The following is a 23,478-nucleotide window of genomic DNA, read 5'->3' as shown; positions in this document are numbered from 1 at the left end:
GAGTGATTGCAATCAGATTGAAGAAATATTTTTTCCAGGTAAGCATAAATATTGTAGGTAGCGATGAACTGACACCCTGTCCACAGTGTACTCTGCCTCATGCCCCTGGAATAGAATCCAAGCCCCCAAGCCCCCAAGCCCCTGTACAGGATAAGCCGTATAAAAGATTAATGAATAAATGAATATTGCAGGTAGTTTTCATGGTTTTTGAGAGCTCTTTTCCAAATCTGATGTTTGGAAAAGAGCTGAAGAAAGATATGTCTAAAAGCAGAAGACAAGCTACTAGACTAAATGATTGACGACTATATGTTGCCAACTCTCAACTGTTATTAGAGGGTTACTCTAAAATTCACTAGGTGGTAGCCAATAGCATATATGAAGTGTGAGCTTCTTGACATAATTCCGGATATGCTGTTATTAATGTCATTCTTTTCCTATTCCCACAAGGTGTGACTCTGTGCAAGGGCATTTGTCTTCTTTTGTTGTTTCTTAAAACAACACTTGTCATATAGAGCAATTTTAGGACATATTGGTTTTACAGATCCTCATTTCTGGCAAAGAGAAAGGACCAGCCACTAAATCAAGACAAGAAGTTTTCTATTCTCTGACTACCCACCCTAATGAAATTTAACACTGGCAGCCGAAAGCTTCCGCATGTTTCGTCAGCCACTGCAGGCTAAATAAGTGTGCCTAGTATTTAACAGAGAACAAAGTTTAAAAAATAAAAAGGAACCATGATGATAAGCATTGCATCCCATTAAATACAGGTGTCGTAGTAAAGACAAACATTTCCAGCATGGACTAATTTTTCTTGCATGTGTTAATTTGCCAAACGTTGCCTTGAGTCTCTTCACACTCATGCCAATTTCTGTAGAAAGTTTTACACAGTCATGCGTTGAAACCTGATTTGAAACCTGGATGTTTAGTTCTAATAACTTGAATCCTTCCACCTAAAAATGTGAACTATGCAGTATAATCTCCCCTGTACAGTATGTATAACCTTGACTATACCTTGTTCATGCAGCATCGTTTGTTACATTTTACAGTAAAAGTAGTGTTTAAATGCATTACTGCATGTTGTAGATCTCTGTAGAGATTACTGTGTAATCATTAATCAGTGTACTGTGATGCTCTGTTTAATGTTTACTGAAGATTTTCTAGTTCATCTTCTTCATGAATAAAACAGAACCCCAGATATAACTAATTAATTTTGTTTATTTAGTTTTGTCACAATTTACAAAGGTCTTAGTATTTTAACTTGGAAGTGTAAAGGATTATTTTATCTAATGTAACCCTCTTTATAAACAGAGTAGCTTGGTACTAAAATAGCAAATAAAAAAAAAACAATAAAAAAACCCTAATACCTCAGAAGTCCAATTACTCCCAAAATACCACATGCACTGCTCAATGTTGAATAAACAAAACTATTTACACATAATAGCTATAAATATGCACAATAATACAGATGCGACTAAATGAGCTTAAATGCACAGTGTGTAAATCATCTGCACAAAGCTATTCAGACATTCATGACAGGTGTGAGCTGAAGAAGGGAACTTTGAGGATGAATGCCGTTGGTTTTGGAGTGGAGGTTTTCAAGGTTTTGTAGAAAATTACGCCGTTTCAGCCCTTTTAGTATCACAGAGTTAGAGGAGATGAGACTCATACGTGTCCTACAAATGAACAAAGACAAAGGTACAGTCCTTGTAATGAAATCTAATAAAGTTTAAAAACGTAAGCTAATGGCTAAACACAATTAAAAACACAGCTAGATATTTATCAGTTGTATTTAAATAGTTGTTATTTTCCAGAACATTTAAAACAACTCACCTGGGAGAGTCAATCCCACTGTCTGCTGTGTTGCTTTGATTCTCTGCTGTTTCACCGATGAAGGCACCAGAACGATCACAGTGACTCAGACTTGCTGGTTGAAAGTTATTAGCATCCACTGATTGATTCTGGTCATAGTCCTGTGAGTGACAAATCCAGTGGCTGGCTTGTTCATCGTCATCATCTGCAGACTTAAGGACTGTTTCAGTGTCTGAGCCCCTCTCACTCATTTGACTATAATCAAAGATACTGATGTCCAGGGTATCACTCGGGTCAGAGTGTCCTGGACTGGGCTTATTTAGCTTTTCATCAATGTGTTGAGGCTTTGCCCCGGGGTTGCCATCTGATGGTAGTTGGGACAAACCAGGTTTCTGCTCAGTTTGAGGCCATCTGTATTCATGCTGTCTTTGTGTGGCTCGTTTAGTGTCTTGATGAAGAGGTAATATGTTCTCTTCTATAAAAGAGCTGTCCCAGTTCCCATCGAAACAGACCGGCTCACGGCATCTAGATGTGCCAGCGTGAATTAACTCATTGACATGCTCCTCATTAATGCAGAGGGAGCTGCATCCATCTTCATCGTCTTCAAGGTTTCTGTAAATATGGTGTTCAGCATCAGTGTGTACTTCACTATCTACATTGCTTGTGTTTCTGTGTACCCTCTCAGTGTCCGCCAGATGTTGACTGCTTGCCATGCTGCCAGTTTGTTGATGTGAGGAAAGGAGGTCAGGACAACGGTCAGATTCCTCCTTACTGCTGACAAGATGAAGAGACGCTCTACACCGAGCTGAAGGTTTGGGCCATGACACGGGTACCTCTGTCATTTGGTATGGAACTGAGGCAAGGTCTGTACCAAGATTCTGATTCGAAACGTCTTTTAAATCCCTCTCTTGTAAAACCTGTTTTGTCTGCTTTAGTCTTCCATTGCTGAACTCTCTGCCTTTCTGTTTTACTTTGTCTTCTATCCTCAGTGTGCTATTCTCAGGATAGTAAGAGCTATAGTCTGCAGGAAGTTCCTTGATTGCTGTAGCATCTATTGTAGAGTCCAAATTCAGCCCTATTTCATGAAGCTGTTCACATGATCTGTCGAATAGCATGCAGGCTTTCTGCACTTCTTCTCCTACCACTTTTACATGATGAGGATCCCAGGACTTTGACCTGTGGCTTGCTCGCTCTCGCCGGCCAGAGGATTTGCCTTCTCTCCTTCTTTGTTCTTTATGATTTACAGCTGTATCGCATCCTGGCATTGATTGAAATGGATCCTCTATGCGTTTCTTATAGACAAATTGTGCATCCAAAGCCTCACAGTCCTCATGATGAGAAGGCTCATCTATGACTAATTCGGGCCTAAGACTAGATGCGATATGCTCATCTTCCTGTAAATCCTCATCACATATAATGTCCTTACTCTTCGTTCTCTGTTTCTCTTTTGCCGAAGGTCCTCTTCTCTTGCTCCGATTGGCTTTAGAGGCTGATCGTCTGCCAACAGCTTTGGTTGAGTGGTGCCTTTGCTTAGGTACCAGGATCTCTGTGGACATGCCTTTATCAGTAGTCAGGGCCTTTGTCATTCTCTCCGCCTTCTCTTCCAATTTCTTCATTAGGACAGTGTGGCGGACAAGGTTATCGACAGTTAAATCAGGGTTGATCCGTTTAATGATGGCATGCTCCAAATCTCTGGGAAGGTTATTAAGGTCATCCTCATCCCTGACTGGCCATTCCTCGGGTGGAAACTGACCAGAGAAAGTGGCATATTCCTTCTTTAGCTTATTCTCCTTCTTTCCTGTGTTACGACGAAACAAGTTGAGGCCAAACTTGCGCACAGGTTTTTCCTTGTCCTTGCGGCTGGTGGTTGTAGACTTGCTAATTTCACTAGCCTGGTAATCGGCCGCCGTAGATGTGGACTGGTGTTGAACAGATGGCTTGTGTTCTCTGGGCCACTTAAGGCTTTTCCCAGTGCATTCACTTATGCTGATAGACTGCTCCTGGACAGAAGGAGCAGCAGTTAGTTGAGGTGTGAAACAACTACAGGACTTGCAGTGAGCCATAATGGGTACTTCAGTAGCAGCATCTATGCAGCTCTCATTGCTCATCAGGTATGTGATGGGAGGAGGGGAGACAGGGTCATTATCACTTGTCCACCAGTTCTTCTCCTTCACCATGTTGTTTGTGATAAAGTAGGTCTGAGGTGTAACAATGAAGTAGCCCTCTCCAGTGTGGTAGATTTTTCTCTCTTTAATTAGAGCACCAAGAGCATTGTAGAGGATTTCTTGAGTGGGAATGGCCATTCCTTAAAACCAAAAGAAAGCCATAAATGTTCATTTGAACAACAAACTAAACATTGCAATGTTGAAGATCTGACAACAGTGGAACCTTGGATTATGAGCACAATTCGTTCCGGAAACAGGCTCGTATTTCAAAACACTTATAAACAAAATTGAATTTTCTTATAAGGAATATTGAAACTCAAATTATTCGATCCACAGCTCAAAACAATAAATACACAAAAATAATTTACACAAAATATAAAGTAAAAATAAAACAAATTAACCTGCACTTTACCTTTAAATAAAAGTAAAAATAAATCCCGCAAATAAGTGTTTTCACAACGGAAACACTGTAAAAATAACAAGAAATCTTTCTAATGACACTTGATTGAGCAACACACTAATGGAATACCTGCTGTAAAGTAAAAATAAAACAAATTAACCTGCACTTTACCTTTGAAAAGAATTGTGACAGAGCAGTATTTCTGTGTAGAGCAGAGAGAAAGAGTGTACGTGTGTGTCTGTGTGCCTGTGAAGGCTAAAGTAGGAGGGGTCTTTGTGTGTGTGTGTGTGTGTGTGTGTGTGTGTGTATGTGTGTGTGTGTGTGTGTGTGAAAGAAAATAGATTTTTAACCTCTCTAATGAGACTTGCTTTTGCTTTACACGCACGCTGTACACACACACATACAGACACAAAATAAAATATGTTTTATGCACACGCACAGTGTGGTCACATTAAACAGTACACCCGTGCACGAATGTTGATTATACCAGTAAGAGACGCGCACTAAGACCTAGCAGGGGAGACAATTACCCACAATTCTGCAGCACAAAAGAGCAATTGGCTCAGTTGTGATCACGTGACGCTCGGCGTCAAAACAAGAAGCGCATGCGCATGATACACAATACTCGGTACTTGTAAACCAAGACTTGTTCGTTTTCCAAGTCAAAATGTATAAAAAATTTTAACGAACACTCGCGAACCGCATTACTCGCAATCCGAGGTTTCACTGTACATGGAAGTTTTCCATAAAGACTGAAACATTATAAAGAATAAACAAAAAAATATGAAAACTGATAATGGATCTGTTATAACTTCGTACCTGGATGGGCCTTCATCATGTGATTAATTAGCGATTCTTGGTTGACCATGACGTGAGCAACGTTCATGTCGGATATGACTGAGCATAGTACCTCAGACAATGGAATGAACTGTGACTGAGAGATAGGAGACATCTGTACTGGAGATAAGTCACCTGGGAAAAAACACAAAAAGTATTTTTATTAATATTCATTTTCATTCATACTTGTACTAATTTGTACAAAATATGATCAAAGCAAATTGAGAACATTTTTCATTCTGGCGAAAAACATTTTTCATACATGTCAAAAGACCTAAAACCACAAAAGACTCTCAGCCTTGATGCTCCAAGCTAGGATATAAAAGATAAAAGCATTATAATGTTTTGCCCTAGACATACAGCTTAATTATAGGGAAAATATTTCAATATATAAAACAGTGACATTTTTATGAAACAGAAAGAATTTTGGAACTTTGAGAAAATATTCATCAGGGACACATGAACTAAAGTGTCAAAGTTATTCTATCTATCTATCTATCTATCTATAAAATGAAAACAGAACACTTAAAAAGGTAAAAAAATAAATAAAAATCACAAATGTTAGTGCTTAGTTGTCTATGTCTTCGGTGTTTGTGTGTGCATGCGTGCGTGTGTGTGTGTGTGTGTGTGAGAGAGAGAGAGTGTGTGTAGTTTTAAATCCAACACAACCCAACCACGATAACACACCACTTTACACCACACGGGATTTTGTGTGCCAGGAACGCAGCTCCCTTTTTAACAACTGACCACAGGAAAATGTAAATTGACTTAATACCAGAATTTTTTTTGTCATCAAATTATTTTGCAGCAATGGAAAAAATAATCATGCATTTTTTTTATGTGCTAAAAAGGCAAAGAAAAAAAAAGCATGGATTTCAATCTACAACCAACTATCATTATCATCTGTTTTTTATTTTTTATTTTTATAATTAATGACCGACCACAATGGATTAATTATATACAGGAGATGAGTAAAAGTGGCCATCCCTCTGTTGATGGGTGAAAAAAACTAATGTAATGCATCTCATATTCTTAGTTGTTTGTTTACTGACACTTATTTTTGTTTTCTTATTTATGTTTGTCCTGGATAGCTTTGCTACCTCACAGCTTCAAGGCTCCAAGTTCATTCCAGAGCTCAGGCTACTTTCTGTGTAAAATTTCTGTTCATGTTCTTGCCAGGTTCCTCCCAAAATTTTAAGGTGTGAACAGGTGTTTGAATTTGTGTGTGCATGGTGTCTTATGAAGGACGAGTGTCTCAGCAAGTATGCTTAGAACAAGCAGCAAATCCACCATGACTTTAACAAAGATAAGTGGGGACTGAAAACTGAGTGAATATACTCCGTCTTTTCCAGCAGCAGAATCTGTCCAACAATCTGGGGAGTCTCAGAGAGGATTCAGGGGAAAGAATACTACACACCACCTATAAACGTGGGTCTTATGTCACTGGCAGGAGCGGAAAAAAGTGCCCAGCTGTAACAACAACATGATCCAGATGTTGGTATATTTGGATGATTTTTTCATCTAAAGGAGGACACTTTAGGTTTTTCCATAATCATTCAAACTGGAGAATAGGCACATCCAGATCTTAATAGGAACACAAGCCCTGGGTATGAGTGGAGGACAACACCTTAGAGATGAATATGACCACAACTTACAGTAATGCTAAGGACTACAAAACCATGTTCACAATTTACTTGTGTTTCACTGGAAAATTATGAAACAGGTGGAAAATCATGAGTGAACTAATGAATTTATGTGACTACACCAGGGGTAAGTATAATTTCCACTCTATCCCAGAGGGCAAACTTTGTGTGTTCGTTGTAACTTGAGGCTGCCATCAGACTATTAGACCTTTGTCTCATTTATCAGGAATACTCTGCCAGGTACCCTGGTAACTACACAGCATGGCACAAAAACATGAACAGGATGGCAGAAGACTAAAGGAAATATGAGTAGTGACTTCCATTTGGGGTGTTTTTTTTTCTAACAAAACATTATGATAGCTTTGGATAGTAAGCACTGAATGTTATCTAGCAAATATAAAACCCTATAATTTGATGTGGTGTTTATACACTAATTAAAACCATATTGTTGTTGTTGTCTTACTACAAGCCTGAGAGTAAATGGCAGAGTGTAGAATAGAAACAATCAACCGCCCACCAAGAAAAAATTAAAAAGTCAACCAATCAGCTGGGAAATTGATGTTTACTGATTTTAGGAATTCTCAAGGGCCAGTACTGGAACATTATAATGAAAAATATCCAAAAAACATGTTACAGTGAGATGCTTAGTGAGATGCTCATTGAAGAGCCAAAGCCAAAATTTTGGATTAAACGCAGGGAACTGTTATCCAAGGGTGTTATGATCTTGAACGATGCTCGTCCGCACACTTCTGCCCAAACTGTTGAAACTTTTTTGTCAACCTCCTTATAGTCCTCATCTTGCTCCATCTGACTTTAACCTATTTGTTCCCCTAAAAGCAGCCATAGGAGGACAAAGATTTACTTCTTCTTCAAAAAAAAGTATGTATTTGCCTTTTCGAAAAGTTAATTAGAATAAATTTATTTAAAATGCAGATAATTTTTGACTCTGGTAATAATAAAGCAATGTAGTTTTCTGCCTTTTTTTAAGCTGTTTGTTTTTAATGGTTATTTTCCTTACATTATATATAGTTGTGTTATACATTTTTAAAGATGTGGTTATATGATCTGGGCTGGAAAAATAATTTTAGACAGGATGCACCCCAGCTAGAGTAAATTTAGTCATCTGTGTGGTTTCAGTCTCCCGTTTTCACTCAACCAAACCACAGAGGTAATTAACCTGTTGATGTAATAACAGAGAGAGAGAGAGAGAGAGAGAGAGAGAGACTATTCTGAGCTAATGAAGATTTCATTTTAATGTGGTCAGGTTTATTCCTCATCACAACCACAAACAAGATTTCCTTCAGTCCTCTCTGCTCAGTCTAAAAGTAGTTAGCAAAAGCAAATGCAAAGGCATTTCTCAGAATGTAACTTTTTTTCCTCTGCGAGGGGGAAGGTATTGGATAAAAGCTATCCTGTGCAAGCTTCCTATATGAAGCTCATGGTATTTAACTATTTCAGGACTACTGCACACGTCTACAGTGTGCTTAGACCCGGAGATACACAGCTTATGGTCTTTCTGAACCACACAAACACTAAGAGCACTGGCATAATTATAATAACTTGATAAAACTGGATCTACTCTGATACTCTGAAGTCAGTTTTTATGAGCTTTGTCTGGACTGCAGAATTAGCGATGGACCATTTATTTATATGATGATAAATTATGTCACAACATGCTTTTCTGAGATATTGTGTCTCATCTGATATCTTTTTATAATTTTTTAAATGAACATAATTACAATATGACCTTAGGCAGCTGATCTTGTACTTGAAATTTTTGACAGATTTAACTTTTTTCTCCTTTAAATATTTATATAAAAGTACAGTATAAACTATAAAAGCATTTCTGTAGACATTATATAGATAATTGATTATTTTCCTTAGGTTTTTTATTTTTTTATTACAGTGTTACTGTCGAGGTTTGTGAGCAAACTGTTCCATCATGATACGTAAATATTATGTATTGCAGAAATTGCATAAATAATTCTGCTAAGATATTTTTGTCATATTGCCCAGCCTTACATATAACTATTAGCTGAAATCCTAATCCAGACAAGCCCTTTATACATCTCCAATGTAATCCCGAGTGCTTCTTTTTTCCTCAGTATATTAATCTGTTATTAATCTGTCTCCCCTCAGCTCTGTCTGCCTTGTACACACTCAGCCTCAATCAGCACAGCTGCCAGGAGTTGTGCAATTCCACCTGGTCTCAGTCCAACTTCACTATGTAACTGAGAGGGACGAGTCTGATCGTGCAGACCATGCAGGAAGAACAGAGGCAATAAATCCTGCCTCATCAGGTCTATGATTAGTTGATTTGCTTGAAGAAAGGATTGATGTTGAAACCCACCACCCCTCACCCAAATTCCACTGCGGTTTTGCTCGCTATACGACATTGCAGACTAGAAATCAAAGCTTTTACTGTCTGATCTGCTGTTTAGAAAACATGACCATTATTTACTTAAAATAATCATAAGCTGTCTTAATCATTTTCCACTGATATTCTTTCATCTTACTGTATGTTGTGGAATAGCACGCTAATGGTTTTTTATTTTACTACAAGGGATTTCCTGAAGCAGGATGCATGTAATGAAACATCCTGTATTTCAGTGAAGATCGCACACACAAAATGTTATTTGGAAAACTTAAAGATTCTATATTTTCCCTTTTTTTCACATTGGTTAACATAGGTTTCAGAGGTTCCCTAAAGTTTATCTGTTAATGCTCTAGCTCTAGTCATTTTATACATCAAACTTTCTATCTTTCACTCCTCTTCCACAATTGCTATTTCAGTGTCTATATACAGTAAGTGAGCTCTGCTACACGAGCCACATGTCCCACTCGAGAACAGCAGGGGTAAACAATAAGCTGGGGAGGATTTCTCTTATGGGGACACATTAGAGAGGAAATCTAATTGGCATGTTAAGATTTAAACTGAAAAAAATAAAATAAAATCAGGGAATAGGGCGGGGCAATTGATAGAAATTTAGTCTAAACCAACATCCAAACTCTCTAATCGATAGAATTTTGCCCGTGTCATTTACTTAAAAATTATTAAAATTCTGTTAATCCTTTTTTTATGTTAATACCACTGTTTGTGTTCATGTGTTGTCCCCTTAAAAAATACTACTGTATGGGCAAATGACTCTGCCAAGTCCAGTCTCCGACATGGAAGCATCATGGAGGAGAACTCTTTCATTAGAGCATATTTATATTACAAATGGGGGTGGGGGGATTGGTGTCATATAAATAAATGAATAAATGAATAAATCATAATCAAGTCTTTGGTCGGTACGCACACACTGGAGACCCATTTAAATGTCTAAAACTGACTAGTGCATATCACGTTCCCTTTAATGGTTCTTTACTCACTACAATGAATCTTCTTGTAACCCTATTTGAAAAGAAATTTTTAGATTTAAACTGATGGTGGAATCCAGATTAGCTAGAAGACATTTTGGTGAAGATGTGAAATTTCACAGACATAACCTGCAGCTCTGGATGAAACCTTGTACTCTCAAACTGTGAGGTCTTACTGGTAAGGGACTTTTTCCATGTGTTAATAATTATCTTGTATTATAAGAGAAGCTGTCTGAAACCGGTATGCAGTAATGATTCTTAAAGAGAACTGAACATTCTAGTCTAGGACTGACCAAACTAAAAAGGTTTAACTAAGAAGATTTAAAGCTTTCCTGCTTGGCAACATTTCTTTTCAGCATAGAAACTTTACACTTTACACTGACTCAGGTATAATGCACACAAGTTTTACTTTTTTATTTATGTTCTTCAGCTCGCCACTCTAGTTTTGTGATACTCTAACGCGTGAATATGTTTGTCAATTAGTTGAATCACAAAAAAGAGCACTATAAAAAAGTGAGGAAGTAGAACTCATTGTGTGGACACATGCAGTAAATAACTGGAGAACATATGCTTTCGCATGGTTATACTGGCAATGGTTTTACTTAACTGTTCCATTAAAACTACATCCATATTTTGGGCAGTAAAAAGGCAAGAGGTAACATTTAAAACAACCTTTCTCTGAGTGCTTTTTGATTGCTTTACCACTATTGATTTATCACTTAAATCAGTTCAATGGTACAAAACTAGCATCTTTAAAAACGTTACTTCTAAATTTTGGAAAATGAATAATAAATAATAAACTATTAGATATTCTGTGCAGGTATTAAAGTAAACGAGTAACCTTACAAAACATCTGGCATCATTTTACAAAAAAGAGGGTCACTGACATTTGTACGGTTGTGCCAAATATTTGCCAAATGGCTTGCCTTAGCAAATACAGCTGAAAAAATTCAAAGCTCTAAATGTAAAGGGTATATCTTAAATTACCTGCCAATTTTACCATTACATATTTTGCACAATCAGCAGGATATAGGAGGGCTGAATAAGTCAGAATAACTTACATAGGCGGTTAAAATCACATATGTTGGTAGAATAACTCAACACAATCTCTATGACAGCGATGCATTTCGTCATCAAAATCCTCTTTGTCACAGTCAATGGTCTCCCACTGCACTACAGAATGTTTACAGGGATGACACCATTGCAAGAGAAATGTACACAGGCGGAAGAAGTTTAAACAAAAAAAAAAGCGGCAGTGAAGAAAAACCATGCAATGGGAGAGCATCAGCTGCAGCAAATGGGATTTATAAAGAGGATTCGACAGCTGGGTTCAACGATAGCGCAAATGCAATGCTTATGATGGCGACTATGTGTATAGTGTCTTTGCAATTAGGTACTTGTATTTTATATTAATAAACATTTTACGATGCATACTTCAATCAAAACAATTTCTCTTTATAGGCATGTTATAAAATTAAATGCCACATACCCCTGCATCTTCCCCCACCCTTATGGTTCTTGCTTTCTACTGCTTGTTTGACATAGAAAATTTCACAAGATTCGCTCCTTGAGATGTTTAGACATTCCAGGTGTTTCAGGCTGGTCTCACCTCGAGAAGCTGGTGGGGCCTAAAGTTTACCACACTCACACACCACTAATCAAGGTCCATGACAGTAATTCACACCAGATGAGAGCTATTTCCTCAAACTAAGACTGAACTACATCAGATTTGAAGTTTGTTATCCTTACACTGGGAGGCCTATCCCAGTCTAACAGCTTAATCATTGTCTAAATCCTGAACAGCTTTAGAGTTAAAAGCACACTATGTCTTGATTTCAGACAGGCAAGAGCATGAAACTATGGCAGTGTAAGAAGAATTCCTTCTTGGAAGTCAAAATCTTCAATGAATTATAAATTTATCATCATTGTCATTACCGCCTAATCCTGTATTCAGGGTCGCGGAGGGCCTGGAGACTATCCCAGGAGACTTAGGGCACGAGGTGGGGTACACCCTGGACAGGGCATCACAGACATACACACACTCATTCACACACTATGCACAATTTGAGAACACCAATTAACCTAACCTACATGTCTTTGGACTGTGGGAGGAACCCGGAGTACCCGGAGGAAACCCACCAAGCACAGGGAGAACATGCAAACTCCATGCATACAGAGACAGGAATCCAGGCGACAGTTCTAACCACTACACCACCGTGCAGAAGGATTATAAATTTACACTAGTAAAAATTCCTTCTATAAGAAAAGTTGAGCAATTTGAGACAGAAAAACAATTCTGGCTACTTCTAAAGAAGTCTGCTATTTAAATTTGTTTATCAGCCCAGGTCTCTGATTGATTGGAGGCCATAAAATTGTAAAGCTTCTGCTAATGGGAAGAGGATGCAGCAAACTATGTCCAGAGTTTTTTCAGACAGAGGTCAGTTTTTACAATTGAGGCCACGGTCACGTCCCATACTAAAGCTTATAAAAAGAGGCAGACTCAGAGCTACATCCTGAAAGGAAGAAAAGGCATTCTTAACAACCCACACAGACTCCCCATTTCCTGCTAATGAACATTCAGACAAATTTTGAATACTCCTGCACAAACAGACATCCATAGTCTAAATTAAAAAAAACCAACCAAGTGTCCACAATCGAAATGAATAATCCCAAATAAGATTGTTATTCACGTTAAAAAACAGGTAGCTTGTGAAAGGGAACTGAGTCAAGGCATGGAAAAAAAAGAGGCGGAGTTTCCATGGAGAAGACAACTCCAGTGATCCCAACTAATGGCTCAAACTCATCCATCTGCTTGCTGTCAAGGTTTGTTTAAATGCAGTGATTGATAAACGATACGAGGTTTTATTGGAGAAAGACGGTAAAGTCAAGAAAGCACCACACACAGCTGCTTGTGGTAGACTGTGGTTTGGTGTTTGGTTACCACAAGAAAACATTCCAGCAGTAGCCTTTTTTAGAAACCAAATCCAGACTCTCTATTCCAACACAAGGTATCCAGAGAGTGCACATGCTTTATTTATTTGATTATTCTAGTCCCTTTTTTTTAATATGTTTTGAATTATCTTGATTAAGAAAAGTATTTCACACCAGGACTCGGTTTTGACAGTATGCAATTGACACAAAAAGCTTACTAATACAATTTGCATGTTTAGTGCATAAACATTTTCATATCAGACCAGGTAATAAAGCAAGCTATCCCTTAATGAAAGTTAGAAATCTTATGTTTTTTACAAGAGTATGATGGCTGGCCTGGGACACACCTGGATTTACTGTTTATCTGTCCACAGTAAGCTTCATGAAGCTGGGAGGGGGGGGGTGACCTTTGGTGTCCAGTTAACTGTGAGGGTTACTTTCAATCTGTAAGCTCTCCATGACGATCCCCTCTGGATACAGCAGTCCAGCATGAGGCCTAGTCATGGCTAATATGCGGAGATATAGGAGACGTATAAGACGTGGCCCGCACTGATGAATGACCCCTCAGTTCTACGTGAGACATTTACAAAACATAGGGATCTGGGGCCAAGCAATCTGACTCCGAGACGAGCAGTCAGGGGTGAGTTCTCCAAAAAAACACAAAGATTAGCTTACAGTGAGGAGGGCACTATTTTACTTGTAAACAAAAACTTGAAAAGATGAATTTAACAATTTTAGACAGAACATGCATGGCAGCCTTAAATATTACACAGAAGTCCGGGGTGGTTCACATTACCAGACACTTTACTGCATTCTGCATGGCTCTGTGTGTGAATGTTTTAGCACTTAGATTGCCTACTGTTGTGAGCTGGATCTGCAGCCACTCAATAATGCAGAGAGATCAGGCAACCATTGTGGGTGCAGCGTCAAATTACACCAGATAAGCGCTGATTACAGAGATGGTCCTGACAAGACTTTACTCCAAAGTGAATTAAAACATGTCAAAACATATACTGTAGCATACATCATTAAGATTTAGTCTTATTTTTCAAAATCTACTTCCAATTATTCATGGTGAATTTTCTGCAGTAGAAGATCGTTGGCTTAGGTAGGTATAAGCATTTAAACCAGCCTTTTAATAATGGAACTTTGCTCAAAGCAAAAACAACCCCAAATTAAATTACACAGTACATGTTCAGACTGAACCAGTGTCTTTAGCTACAGTAACCTCAATAAACAGTTGGACGACAGACCCTGGGTGACAAAGATCAATTTAAATGCCATATCTAGAAACTCTTCATCCTTCTCAATCCAGCTTTAAATGCAGCAGGGAACCAACTATCCCTTTACTTACAGTCACATACACTGATAATCATGACAGGAGTGACCAGGGGGGGATGTTTGGCTAATTCATCATCACCTCTGCTGATACGTAATCACAGAGCGGCACTAACCGGCCCCTGCTGGAGAAACGTTGGTCTGGAAAGAGACTGCTAAAGATTAAAATTTAAAAAGTAAAAAAAAAAAAATATATATATATATATATAGTGTCAGGGACTTAAAACCTAATTCTTGTTGTTGCAGTATAGCAACCGAGGCACTCGGTTCAAGTGAAATGTCCACAGCAAAAGACCTGGCCTTATAAACTGGTCTCTTGGACAGTCACTGGACACAGTTTAACTTAGCACTGTACCCTTTGTGAATACATAGTAAATTACTGTGCCATAGGGATAAGTGCCAACCAACGCAACAGCTTTTTGTCTGACTTGAAGTTGCAAAAGCGTAAGAATTTGTGTGCCAGACGACACAAACTTTGTGAGCAATCCCATTGTGTGGCCTTGCCTCTTAAACTCCACAGCATTCTACTCCTCTCCCTTCACATACACTGCATGTACTGACCTCCACCTTCCATCGCCCTGACAGCAGGACCAAATGGCTGATCCCACACAGTGCTCACAGCTTTATGTGGGTTCAACACAATCGGCCATGTGTGTGCTGCCACAACCACACTGTCACCGCAGACCCCTCACCTCAACATGTGTCCAAGATCTAAGATCCTTAATATGTTGTTCTCGCAAAGTAATTGTTCCAAGACCCTGAATACCTAAGAAGTTCAGAGCAGAATTTCACACAGTTTGACAATACTCTAGAGTGTGTGTGGACAGGGTGTTGTTGCTACATGGAGGTTAAAGGCCAGTGTCCATTTACATTTTATTTCCTGTCATGTGGAAACAATACAGTAAGGCTACACGTACCATCCTACAAGTTATCCTTTTGGCATGTTGAGTTCTCACAGAAGTTGAGGCTCTCTGTGCCTTTTTGGTTCAATATAACTTGAATCTAGTTATTTGGTAGGTCTTGGTAAAAGATAATTTCTAATGGTTGTGTTCATGCCAATAGCGATGTACATGCAGTTCTGTGAGTGTTTAGTTTATGCTTTTCTTTGAGCATAGATGGGATTCAAGCGTGTTCTCACTTTACAACCTTGACACTGATTGAGTATAAAAAGGTATTTTGTTCATTTAAACCTCCAGGAACACACCGTTGACCAACAGGGGATAGACAATTTTGGGATTTTTTTTTTTCTTTCATTTTTTATGTCCTACCATCATACTGACCATTATGTCCCATCATCATGTTGACCTTGAAAAGGTGTGTGTAAACAAAGCTTCCCATGATTCTCAGCCTACTGCCACTGGAGCTAGACCTTCCTGCAGCAAAAATAGTCTGCACCTTCTAAACCAGGTAGTTAAGGTAAGGTAAGGTAAGGTAAGGTATTGACCTACCCACTGCTCTGATGGTGAACCCCATGGGGGACCTGAGGGCTCTGCGCATCCAGGCTTCCCTCAGCACCTCCAAATTGCTGCCGCTCCCTTGAATGAGCAGCACGGAATTTTCCATCCAGCCCTGGAAGTAAACTTCGGCCATTGCCTTGACGAGCCTTTTATTCCAGAAGCTGCGCAGATTCTGGGACTTAAACTCCATGAACACGTCGTGTCCGCTGCTCGAGCTCGCGGAGTCGTCGTCGTCGTCCTTCCGCAGCACCACGGCGAGCGCGTGCGCTGACAGCTGAACCACCCGCTGCTGCTGCTGCTGCTGCTGAGACATGGCTGCTGCTGAAGGATGGTTCACTTCAGACTGTGGGACTCGATAGAACCGCGAACACTAGAACCACGTATTATTCACATGCACGTCCTATTTTGTGTATACTATAAAGAAAGCTTAAACAGCTTGACCGCGCTGGTAGCCCGCGCCCTCGCTGCTGCACAGGTCTGTATAGCGCTTCTCGCTCCCAAGGCAACCAGTGCTGCTGACGTAGTGGAGGGGCGTGGCCACGAAGCTTGCTCTGCAGACATGAGCCAATAAGCATGCACAGGCTGCTGCGTCCCAGCACATTCTCCCATGCAACCGGACTGCATAATATAAGGAGCTGTGCAGAAATACATGAAATAATGTACACTAGCAGCCGCAGCCTGGCGGGAAAGGAGCTAAAAAAAACAAGCTCATCAGCTTTAATGTATTTAGTGATACTATTATTATTATTATTATTATTATTATTAATAGGAATAAAGATGATCCCCTTCATTTTTTCTTAAACTGTAATTTGGTGTGACAACATTATATGATATTGGTTTCCACTGGATTGGTGACTGAATATCATTCACTCACTCATTGTCTACACTGCTTTATCATGTATACAGGCTTTGGGGGTGGGTGGCTGGAGACTATCCCATGAAACCAAGGCGGGGTAGACCATGGACAGGGTGCCAATCCATTGCAGAGCACGCATACATACATATACACACTCATGCACACATAATTAGGGAACGCCAGTCTTTGGACGGTGGGAGGAAAACGAAATACCCGGAGAAAACCCAGCAAGCATAGGGAGAACATGTTAACACCTTGCACACAGACTTCGAGGTAGGAATCGGACCCAGACCCTGCAGGTGCAAGGCGACTTTGCTAATCACTAACCCACAGTGCTGCCAGGCTAAATATTAGAAAATTGACAGTAATTTTGAATCACGTTTTTTTCACGTCAATGAAAAGGAGAGGATATAAAAAAGTTATTAAGTTGTACTTAGCCAAATAAACTCCCTGTTCAGTAATCAGGAGTAAATCAAAAATGAGACATAAAAAAGAAGATTAAGTTAAATTAAAATTACTCCAGTGCATTAAAATTCACAGCACATTAGCGTGGAAAATGTTAATTAATCTTAGTAAAAAAATACATTTTTCTAATTCATTTTTATTGGTGCAGGTGTTTATCTACACTGAGCAAGTAGCTTATTAGTAGCTTATTTTAAAGTGGATTATTAAACCCAACACATACTGTAACTGTTCATAGCATCGCTTTTATTCAACATTTGGATTTTACTTCAGGCAGATACCCAAGTACTGCAAAATGTTTCCCTAAATTCAGACACACAGATAGAAAATTTTCTGAGTCTGGTTTCTGGTCCTCCAATGTATGAAACTTAAAGATATCATTGAAAGAGCGAGTTCTGACCAATTTACAGACAAAACTTTCTTTTATTTATATAGATACAAATTTGCACACAGTCTTTAGTGTCTTCAGTGTAATCTGAGCTCAAGTACAGAATGTGCAACTACTGAGATGTATATTACTAAGTAAGTAGTGTTTATCTATGTCTAAAAAAATTCTGTTTGGCCGGTGGTGTTTGCACAGGTAGTTCCATCACAGAAGTGATACTGACGTTCCTCACCAACTGTAACAGTAAACAGCGTTGACATTGGCTAAAACCTCATACGTCAGGCCGTGCTTATAGCTACTGAACCCCAGATCAGATTGTAGCGTGTCTACGGTGCGCATACAACAGGCAGAAGTACGGCCTGACGAAACATTGGAGCAGTGTGAAAAGAGGCAACAAGTTGACTGCACACTTCATTGCAGGGTATGATAGCATGGAGGCGTCAGGATCCGTGGGTAAAGCTCTAGTTGTTTATATAGAACTTTTCACAGAAAACAGTCACAGAATGCTTCACATAAAATCTGTAAAATACACATAAAACTTTAAATAAAGGTAAACAGCTCAACAAGACCTGTGACATGCACATTTAAAAAAGGCCTATGTTTCTAAATTCATTTTGCTCCAGAAGGGATGCATTGTGTTCAACATTTTTGAGACATTAGGCTATGGTTTGTATTGTATGGTTTCGCTTACTAAATCAGGAGTTTAATCAAAACCAGGGATATACTTCATCTTCTATACCGCTTATCCTGTACAGGGTTGCGGGGGATGGGGGACTGGAATCTATCCCATGAGACATTGGGCACAAGGTGGGGTACACCCTGGACAGGTTGCCAATCCATCGCAGAGCATGCACAAACACACACACACACACACACACATAAACAATACTGCCAATGTAGGAATGCCAATTAGCATAATGTGAATGTCTTTGGACTGTGGGACTGTGTCCCAGCACTGGGAGAACATGGAAACTCCACGCACATATACCCGAGGAATCGACCCCTCGGGAGGTGCAAGGCCACAGTGCTAACCACTACATCTCTGTGCCACCTACAAGTAATATACTATGATGTATGCTACATAGTAATAATAATGTAGGGTAATGATCTTAGAATGTATTTATTCATTCATTGCTCTCAGGTGGTTGAGGCTCTTGGTTGCTGATTGGAGGGTTATACAGAATCGCTCACCCATTGCCAGTTTTAAAGGCTGGACTAAAAAGAAGGAAGGTTGGGCGAGCAACGCGGTTAGCAACCCGGCCCTGCAAAACCACTATTGCCAAAGAAGCGATGGTACCTGCTGCCCAATGTGCTCTACAGCACAGGAGGATTAATAAATTATTAAGTGATCCTAAATAACTGCTTCATCCATGTCAGGATCCAGAGCCTGCTCATGAGGTGGGAATACCCCCCAAATATGTCACCAGTTTGCTGGATATCACAAGGCACAAATTCAGTCATTTATGCATATGAGCAATTAGAGTAGCGACTCAATCTATAGGTGGTGCAGGGGGTGGAGTTGCTGCCTCAAAACTCCATGATCTGAGGTTCAGTCCTATGTTTGGGTTTGTGTGGAATTTTTGTGCATGGATTCTTCCCTCATCTCAGATTTCTTTTGGCTTTCCAAAAACATGCCATTGAATGGATTGGCTGCAGTAAATTGCTTCTAGGTGTGAATGTGTGTGCATGGTGCTCTGTAATGGACTGCGCTTCCACACTATTCCTAATATAGGGTCTATTCCTGCTTCATCCCAGTGTTTCTGAGACAGGCTGTGTTTCTTTCATAGCACAAAGAATGGGATGCGGGACGAATCTGAAAAACGCAGAGGAAACCCACACTGACATGGCAAATTAAAATCCATACAGACCCTAGCCTAAGTTTTGTTGACCCTGAAGAAATTTACCCCAGACAATGCATGATAACCAAAAAGTAATAATAAATTTAGTATTAAAATTTAAGAAAATTTCTTTTCTTCAGGTGTAGCTACCTCTAACCAAGTCTAGTTTTGGGGTATCAGTGTTTGTAGTTTAAGCTTTTTGTGCGCAAGGTATATCTCAGAAAATAAGTCTAGGGTTTGATCTGTGTTTTACGGCTGTGGTAAATGAGACACCTCATACATCAGCTCCCTGAAATCAAAGGACCAGCTGCATAATGAAACCCAAACAGGGTCTGCTGTATATGCTTTACTATTGAATGTGGGTCCATTAGTGGAATAGGATATTGCAGTTCCTCTGTGTAAAGTATACATTACATCTCCCATTCTAAATAAAGGGCTTCGGAGAAAGGTGCACCGGGCTGCACCCACCCAAGAACAATGTCTTGCCTTTTATTCAGGGCACTGATGTTCACAGTATTTGTGTTTTCCATGTGGTACAGTGGCATTTTCAATTCATTTTAAGCATGCATCCAAAATATCGCCTTGTAAATGTGAGAATTTAGAAATATTTGAATCAGTAGTCTAGTATCCACTAAAATTTATTTTCTATTAAGAATTAAGATGCAGCCTGCGTGCAGCTCTAATTTAATGTGGATTTAAGTTGTACAGCAACAGACCCCAAATACCATATAATATCGACCATTTTCTGCAGTCTAATTTTAATAGAAAAAATTAAAATGTAAAAAAAAAAATGTAAAGAAGGACTGCTGAACATGACAGTGAATTTGCTTTCTGGAGAAAATCTCTCTCTCTCTCTCATTACAGTTTTATGATGGTTGCATGTGTAAGCATTGGGTTGTAAACTGGATCAAAGACACTTTTCACCACTCATTGTTAAATTTTTATGGTGCGCACTGATGTATAAGGGGCCACTAGCAGGCTGGAGTGCCAATAAACTTCAGTGGGAAAAAAAATCAATGTCCTACCAATTGATGTGGGCTAATAATAAATGGGCATGTGGGAGCATGTTCATAATAATTTCATTTTTTTTAAACTGTTAGTTTGTTTCTGATCTTTAAAAGAACACTGAAAAATGAACTTAAATATACAGGGGGGTCTAAAGGTAGTAAGACATTTATTAAGACAGTCAACAGCCTTTGCATTAACTTTTATGATAGATTACTTTTAAATTATAACTAGTATTGTTCATATTTAATTCAATTATATTTTATTTTAATACTCATTAAATATTTGAGACAGTTATATTATAATAATACAGTTACAGCAAAGGGTAACCCATTATTCTAAATATAAATAACCAAATGAAAAATGAAAGTGCTACTTCTTAAGACTGTAACTTATCATGCTTGACATGTTTTAAGTCTTTGATAGTGAAAATTCTGTTTTCACTTAATACCTACTTACAAATTGCTTCTGAGTGTTATTGATTGTGCTTGTCTATGGACTGTCATGATCTAGGCTGAGAATGTAAGCAGAGAAAAAGATTCAAATATCTCTGTTTTATTTATGAATGTGTTAATACTTTTCTTTACTCTTTACCCTGTCTGTAAAGCAACTTTGCAATCAGCTGCACAAAAGTGAGAGAGAGAAGAGGCCTGTGCGGTCACTGACAATAGCTCAGTTTGCAGCATGGTGAGACCTGTATATGACCGCAGTTTAAGTGTAACTTTTAGTACTTCAGGAATAACAGTATGAATGCATCAAGAAGGTGGAGGACAACAGTTCCCACAGCTAGGTAAATCATGCCAAAGTACAGCTGTGCAAAGCAAGCCTGCTTGTGTACCACTGCCAAACAGTCCGGTATCATGTTTTAAAATACAACATATTAGAAATTATCATAAATACCAGTTCTTTTGGGCTTTAGACAATATATATAAAAATTATGCTTTATCACAACTTTTATCTCACTATTGCACTATTGAGGGTTTACCATGCAATAATGTGGAAGTAAATTATCTAATATGTTTAAAGCAACATCAAACATGGAATGTGGTAGTTCATAAAAATTAAGGCATCTGAAAAAAAAATATCTCCTGCTGCTTCCAGTGACCCTGCACCAGGGTAACTTAAACCATGCAGGAAATGCCTCTGTTGGAGCGTTCCGGGTCAGAATGTAGTGAAGCTTGGTCAGGATAAAGGAGGGGTTTAGATCTCCAGCAGATTAAATCCAATAGTTTTAATTTTTAAGTGCTCAAATGTACAAAACTTAGAAAACTTTTGATTCATTCCACTTATCCTGTACAGGGTCGTGAGGGTCTGGAGCCTATCCCAGGAGACTTTGGGCCAGAGGTGCGGTACACCCTGAACAGCGTGCCAAGCCATTGCAGGCCACACACACACACACACACACACACGAGAATGCCAATTAACCTAATCTGCTTGATTGTTAATCGAACCCTCAACCCTGGAGAAACGAGTTCACAGTGCAAAAAAAGCTTTTTGCATGTATAAAATGTATGCTCCAGCAAGATCGGTAAGATCTCGTGTTTAGGCTGTAGAGTTTGTAGTCAGATGACCTCTGTGCTTAATTTAAACTGGATAACTGCCAACAATTGTCAGCTACTGTAGAGCCTGCTTGGTGGGTTAACTGTTATGTGCTTCAGAGAGATTTTCCCCTCCCCCTTTTCTGCAATGCCCCATTGAAAGTTTTATTTAACAGAAACCCCTCACCCACCTCTTCCCGCCAAAACAACTTACCGTAAGTTACAAGTTACAGTAACACAACAACACTGGTTTGGTAGATTTCCATGCAATGGCTCAGTCTTCTTTAGGTTATCGGCTGCAGCTCTGGGCGGTTCCAGGCGAGCAAGCACATCGTTCAATATGTAAAGCTGGCAGGGAAAGTCAGCATCTGCAGGAGTCTTGTAGACTGCACAGAGGTGTGGTCCACTCAGTGAGAGATGCCCAGGGGGCAAGCAAAAACAACTGTACAGGTTTCTCACACTGTAACCCTGTATTCCCTGGCCTCAGAGCCAGGAAACAGGATAATTTCCTCAACAACCACATTACTTTCATCGGTCATGGGGCTGTCGAACAGCGGCAGAGCTATACATAAGGAACCTTCAGACACCTCAGGGGCCTCAGCTAGTGATAAGAATTGCAACACTAAAGACACCTATGAATGGCTCCTCTTATGTATCACTGGCCCAAAAATAATAAACGTTATATAAGTTAGTGGTTTTCAATGTCATCATGTCTATTTAAACTGTGCAGTGCGCCTTCATTTTTCTAAAGTCTATGATATTTGAGAATACAAATTCCTCTCCCATCTTAAATAATGCTATTAACGAAGAGTATGAAATGTAGGCAGCTAGCTAAACCATTATTACTATAAGGCAACCATTATGTCTGCATGGTGGTCGGGACTGCTTTTGAAAATACACTGCCTGACAACAACAACAGAAACTCGGCTCAGACACTAATATTTCATTGAACCACCCTAAGCTTTGATTATGGCACACATTAATTGTGGAATTATTTCTGCAAACTTATGCAACATTTATTTGTCCAGAACCGCATTCATTTTTGGTTGAGGTCTTGTACTGATGACATGAAAGTCAAACTATAAGACTCCTCTAGCGCATCCCAAAGACTTTTAAATGGGGTTTAGGTCAGCACTCTATGGTGACTATTTCATGTTTCCTCAAGCCCACAAAACCACTTTTTCACAGTCACAGCATCTTGGCCTTGTCTTCCTGGAGTATGCCGGTGCGATCAGGAAAATAAAAAATTCAGTGTAATATCCATATTAATCAGTACATTCAGATCATCAGTTGACTTCATTTTATTGCCACTTTACATTGCTAAGTCTAGACCTGACCAACTAACTGAAGCAACCCCAGATCAGAAATGTGGTTTCATTTATTTGCTCTTTTAAAATAGTGGAAGAGGGAACAAAACATGTTGAGGGAAACACAGGGAAGAATACTTCTGAGAC

The 23,478-nt window shown here is 39.2% G+C and overlaps 1 protein-coding gene across 2 annotated transcripts; it reads right to left on the bottom strand.

Moving 5' to 3' along the window:
- Positions 1-1,232: 1,232 nt before the first annotated feature.
- stox1 (storkhead box 1) lies at positions 1,233-16,394 on the bottom strand. Of its 2 annotated transcripts, none has more exons than XM_053501446.1 (4): positions 15,932-16,394; positions 5,194-5,346; positions 1,831-4,114; positions 1,233-1,673 (listed from the first exon to the last, which is right to left on the bottom strand). In XM_053501446.1, exons 1-4 carry the CDS (start codon positions 16,251-16,253, stop codon positions 1,520-1,522), a joined length of 2,913 nt encoding a protein of 970 aa, XP_053357421.1. In that variant the 5' UTR covers positions 16,254-16,394; the 3' UTR covers positions 1,233-1,519. The 2 variants fall into 2 exon arrangements, with proteins under 2 accessions (XP_053357421.1, XP_053357423.1); XM_053501448.1 differs by lacking the exon at positions 15,932-16,394 and adding an exon at positions 15,764-15,818.
- Positions 16,395-23,478: the final 7,084 nt, after the last annotated feature.

Source organism: Clarias gariepinus, chromosome 8, assembly GCF_024256425.1.
Source record: "Clarias gariepinus isolate MV-2021 ecotype Netherlands chromosome 8, CGAR_prim_01v2, whole genome shotgun sequence".
Taxonomy (NCBI): domain Eukaryota; kingdom Metazoa; phylum Chordata; class Actinopteri; order Siluriformes; family Clariidae; genus Clarias; species Clarias gariepinus.
This window is presented reverse-complemented; position numbering and strand designations above follow the sequence as displayed.